We start from the raw sequence: 4,172 nt of genomic DNA, 5'->3' as shown, positions 1-4,172 counted from the left end.
ACTGCACCTGGCCTGCAAGGGCTTCTTAACATCACTGTAAGCCATGCAATGTCTTTGTAGTGGGCAGGGCATTAGTACCAGAAACACCAAGATTAAAACACGGGCTCTATTACTAGTAGCTAAGAAAACTTAATCAATATACATAATTCACTGTGTCTGTTTTGTCATTTGTAAAATGGGAATATTGTTTATCTTTGCTCCAAAAATTAAGTAGTATATCTGAAAATGCCCTGAACGTGACATGTGCTAAATAAATCTTAGAGCCCTTCATGCTTCTTTTTAGATAAATGGACAAAATAATACATCTGAATATTTTTTATTAATTGACCACATTTTTAATACTATGTGTTTTGGATTGGCACTTTAAAAAATACAAATTAAAAAAAAAACACAGTAACCCTAGGAAGGTTTTCAGTGTTGACTTTAGAATCATGTCATATGGTGAAAAGTGAACAATACTAAGAGTTTTTAGCAGGCAGCAGTCCTGGCAAAGTGGAAACGTTATAGTAATAGGAAAAATTAAATACTCTCTGACTCCTAACGTCAGAAATAAGACCAATTAGTAGAAATTATAAGAAGTTGGCTCGATATAAAAGTACACCTTCTAAATATTAAAGCTGTTTAACAATAGAATCAGTTGCCGTACAAAGTAGCCGACTTCTCAAACTGAAAGGAATCTAAAAGAAGCTAGCTAGATATCAGTGTGACTCATAGGAAGGAGGAATTTCTGCTTTAGACATGAAGTCTCTGATGCTGTTTCTGAACCCTTTAGATTAAAAGAAACCCTTCTACTAGCTTTCCAAATATCTTTACACTCTTATTTCTCTGTTCTTTTGTGAAACTACTCATCAGATTAATGTCTTTATCACACTCCCAAAAGTTTTTCTCATTCTTACCTTTCTTGGAATACTCTATACATTTCTATTCTTTAGTACACATAATTTCCTTCCTCTTATAGGACACTTTGCCTATTTAACTTAGCTCAACTGACTCATTTCTTTGTATTCCATGTAACATTTTAAAAGTACTTAACAAACATTTATGTTGTTCTCACTACGGGCAGATGATGTTTTAAGTTCTCTACAAGTGTTGCCATACATAATCTTGCTATCAACCCTGAGGTAGATACTTATTAGAAATACATATTTTACTCCCTGTGTCTAGCTCTTATTTTTAGGTGTTTTTTTTTTTTCTTTTTCCTGTTGGCTAGGGGGATGTTTCATATCTCTGAAACAGCTTGCATACTCTTTTTCAACGAGGAATATAAATTTTACTCCTTTAATATAACCTGCCTAAAATCAGAGCCCTGTGTCAGGTTTACAGATAATTAAATGTTTGTTGAATAAATACATAATTAATAGCTGTCATATTAAGTTAGAACATGATTGCCTCCTTTTTCTTGAGAAAAGGATATTTTGAACAACTCCAAAACTTACTTTTCCATTTTGAAAATTTCTTGGCCAACGGTAGCTTGACATTACTCGTGTAAATCCATAAGGATGAGCAAGCATAAATCCAACTGCCATTTTATACAGCCTGAAAGTTACATAATTATATTATCATAGAATATCAGAATATTCTTACCATCATTAAAAGATGTGTTAAAAAAATAGAGAACTTTGGTTTCTACCTGGCGTCCCAGAAGGTAAGAATAGAGGCTCCTCCAGCCCCATGTCCTCGTTGATTGTCATGGTTATCCACAAAGACAAGTGCTCTGTCAGAAGGCACGAAACCCCAACCTTCTCCCCAGTTCCTATTTTTGAAAAATAAGATATACATTGATGTATCATTTCACAATTGTTTTAGAGTAATTTAACTGCGCATCTCTTTCTGTAGGGCATGGCATCTGAAGATTAATTCTCTCTCTAATTAAATGGTTATTCTGTAAGATATATATTTACAGACACATATACATATGTGTGTCTACCTACATACCATACACACTCACGTGTGTAATCTACATATATAGTCCATATTTGTTTATACATGTTTGGAATACTTATGTTCATATTAGAAATACAAGATTTTTGTTATTAAAAAAGGTCCTTTTAGAGGTTTCAGCACATTATACTTTAGAAGCACTCCAGAAGGATCAATATCCATATCACATTATACAGAATGTCAAACTAGATTAAAATAAGGCTTCAATACTGTATTGTTACCATATACATATTTTAATATTTTAAATTAATATATGTAAATTCTAAAGTATGGACACTTTGTACATACTTTATAAATGACAGGATCATTTTAAAAATAAACCGGCTTCAAAAGATTATATGCAAACATCAGTCAAATCTTGTATATTCATCTCGTACTTAGATGAAAATTCCTAGGGAATGTTTAGGGTTCCTAGGCATACCGTCTTGTGACAGACACTCTAAATACAAAAGATGATTCATTCGAGTTTAGGGCACTAGAATACTTATCATTAAAAATTGCCTCCTTGACAGTTGTCTGAATAAGAATGTTCCAGAAGATAACTCACACTGGGGTAGTATGAATAATAGATCTATGAAATAATTCAGGGGAAAAGTTGTATTTAATTACTTTAAGTAAGACATCTTCTCTCCATTCCACTTGCGAATAACTGTGCCGAGTTTTGCACCATACTTGAATTCTGTCACCCGGCCATTTCCAAAGTACTCACTGCTTTTAATTGGCTCACCACCCAGATCAATTACCTAGTAGAAATTTAGGAAAAAATAACATTTTTCATAAGGTCTTTAAAGCATTTTAACCAATAATTTAATGTTATATAACAAATAGCTTTAAGTTATTTATTATTTGCTTTTGTCTTGTTTTGTTTTTCAGAGACAGGGTCTTGCTATATCGTCCAGGATGGTCCCAAACTCCTGGCCTCAAGCAATCTTCCTGCCACAGCCTCCCAAAGTGCTGTGATTCGTGAAATCACAGCACGAGCCACCACACCCAGTGCTATTTGTTATGTAAAATGCTCAAAATGGTTTTCCTATTCTTATTATCTCAATAGGTAATGTTCTTATATTCTTTTTTTGAGAAAGTATACACTACAATATTGAAATAAACATAATGTCAAAGTTACCCGCTGTCCTGTGAGAATGTTTACCTAATTTTTAGTCTTTTACATCAATGATAATAACAGATCACATTAATACATTTACTATCTGACTGACATTTCTTGATAAATATAAACTCGTTTCATTTCCAAAGAAAATAAAGACATAACTATTGTCAGTATCCTATATTCTGTGTACTCCATAAAACCTGTTGTGATAAAGAATTAGATATGCTGTATCTGAAGAAGAGGAGGTTAAAGAACAGTGTTTTACATAAATGACTCAGTCCTCATCCTACAGAAATTGCATTTTTAATTGAATCTGCCATTAATTTTCTAATGAATAAGATGATATTTTATATGCATATATGCATTGAATGTACCTCCTGGTAAATGAAAGGTTTACTTCCTTGAGGAAACCAGTTACTGTTGAGATTATGCAGTTTGTCCAAAACTGCCTTTATGTCTCCAGGCCACATGTGCTTGGAAGCATCAAGTCTGAACCCTGCAACTCCCATGTCAATGAGATTGTTCATATATTCGGCAATCTTGGAACGCACATAATCCTTCTCCAGCGCAAGATCAAGAAGACCAGTGAGACGACAATCTCTGACCTGTTGAGGTAAAAATGTTACGACTGATTCATAAAACCTCACTTTTCACCTGATAATCCATTTGCTTATTCATATATTCAGTAATTCCTCAATAGATGTTTTATAGGGACTTCCTTGCATTAGGACCTGGGGATGCTCACATTCTACTATAGATGTATCTTTGAAATATTTTGTAGTAGAAAATAGAGAATTTAAGAAATAAAGTCGATGAGCTTTAGAATTGGTTGGAAGATTTTTTAAAGTGAGCTTTTAAAAGTGTGTATTGATTAAAACTCTTAAATTAATATTTAAAAGTTTTAATGTGGATTTGAGTTTCATAGTCAAATTTGTTAACCTGTGTCCCTAAGAGATCTAAATTAGTATTTAAACTGAAGCTCAATTAGCTACATGTCTATAATAAAAGGCATATATCACTCTTTATTCAGATCACTGTCTTAAAAAAAAATTACCTGAGTAGCATCATTATAGTTCTCGATATCTCCACTTGAAGTTTTACATTTACCATCATTAAAATCCCATCC

At 32.9% G+C, this 4,172-nt stretch overlaps 1 protein-coding gene across 1 annotated transcript; it reads right to left on the bottom strand.

Moving 5' to 3' along the window:
* Positions 1 to 1,364: 1,364 nt before the first annotated feature.
* On the bottom strand, positions 1,365 to 4,169 carry LOC116272950 (pancreatic alpha-amylase-like; the record flags this gene model as incomplete). Its single annotated transcript, XM_031661870.1, has 5 exons — positions 1,365 to 1,536; positions 1,631 to 1,753; positions 2,551 to 2,684; positions 3,421 to 3,651; positions 4,101 to 4,169. Coding segments are annotated over 5 exons (729 nt in total), but the record flags the coding sequence as incomplete, so codon positions are not given.
* Between the last annotated feature and the right edge of the window lie 3 nt (positions 4,170 to 4,172).

This window comes from Papio anubis, unplaced genomic scaffold (genome assembly GCF_008728515.1).
Source record: "Papio anubis isolate 15944 unplaced genomic scaffold, Panubis1.0 scaffold2752, whole genome shotgun sequence".
NCBI classification, from domain to species: Eukaryota; Metazoa; Chordata; class Mammalia; order Primates; family Cercopithecidae; genus Papio; species Papio anubis.
The sequence above is the reverse complement of the archived record's forward strand: the minus strand, read 5'-3'. Positions and strand labels throughout refer to the sequence as shown.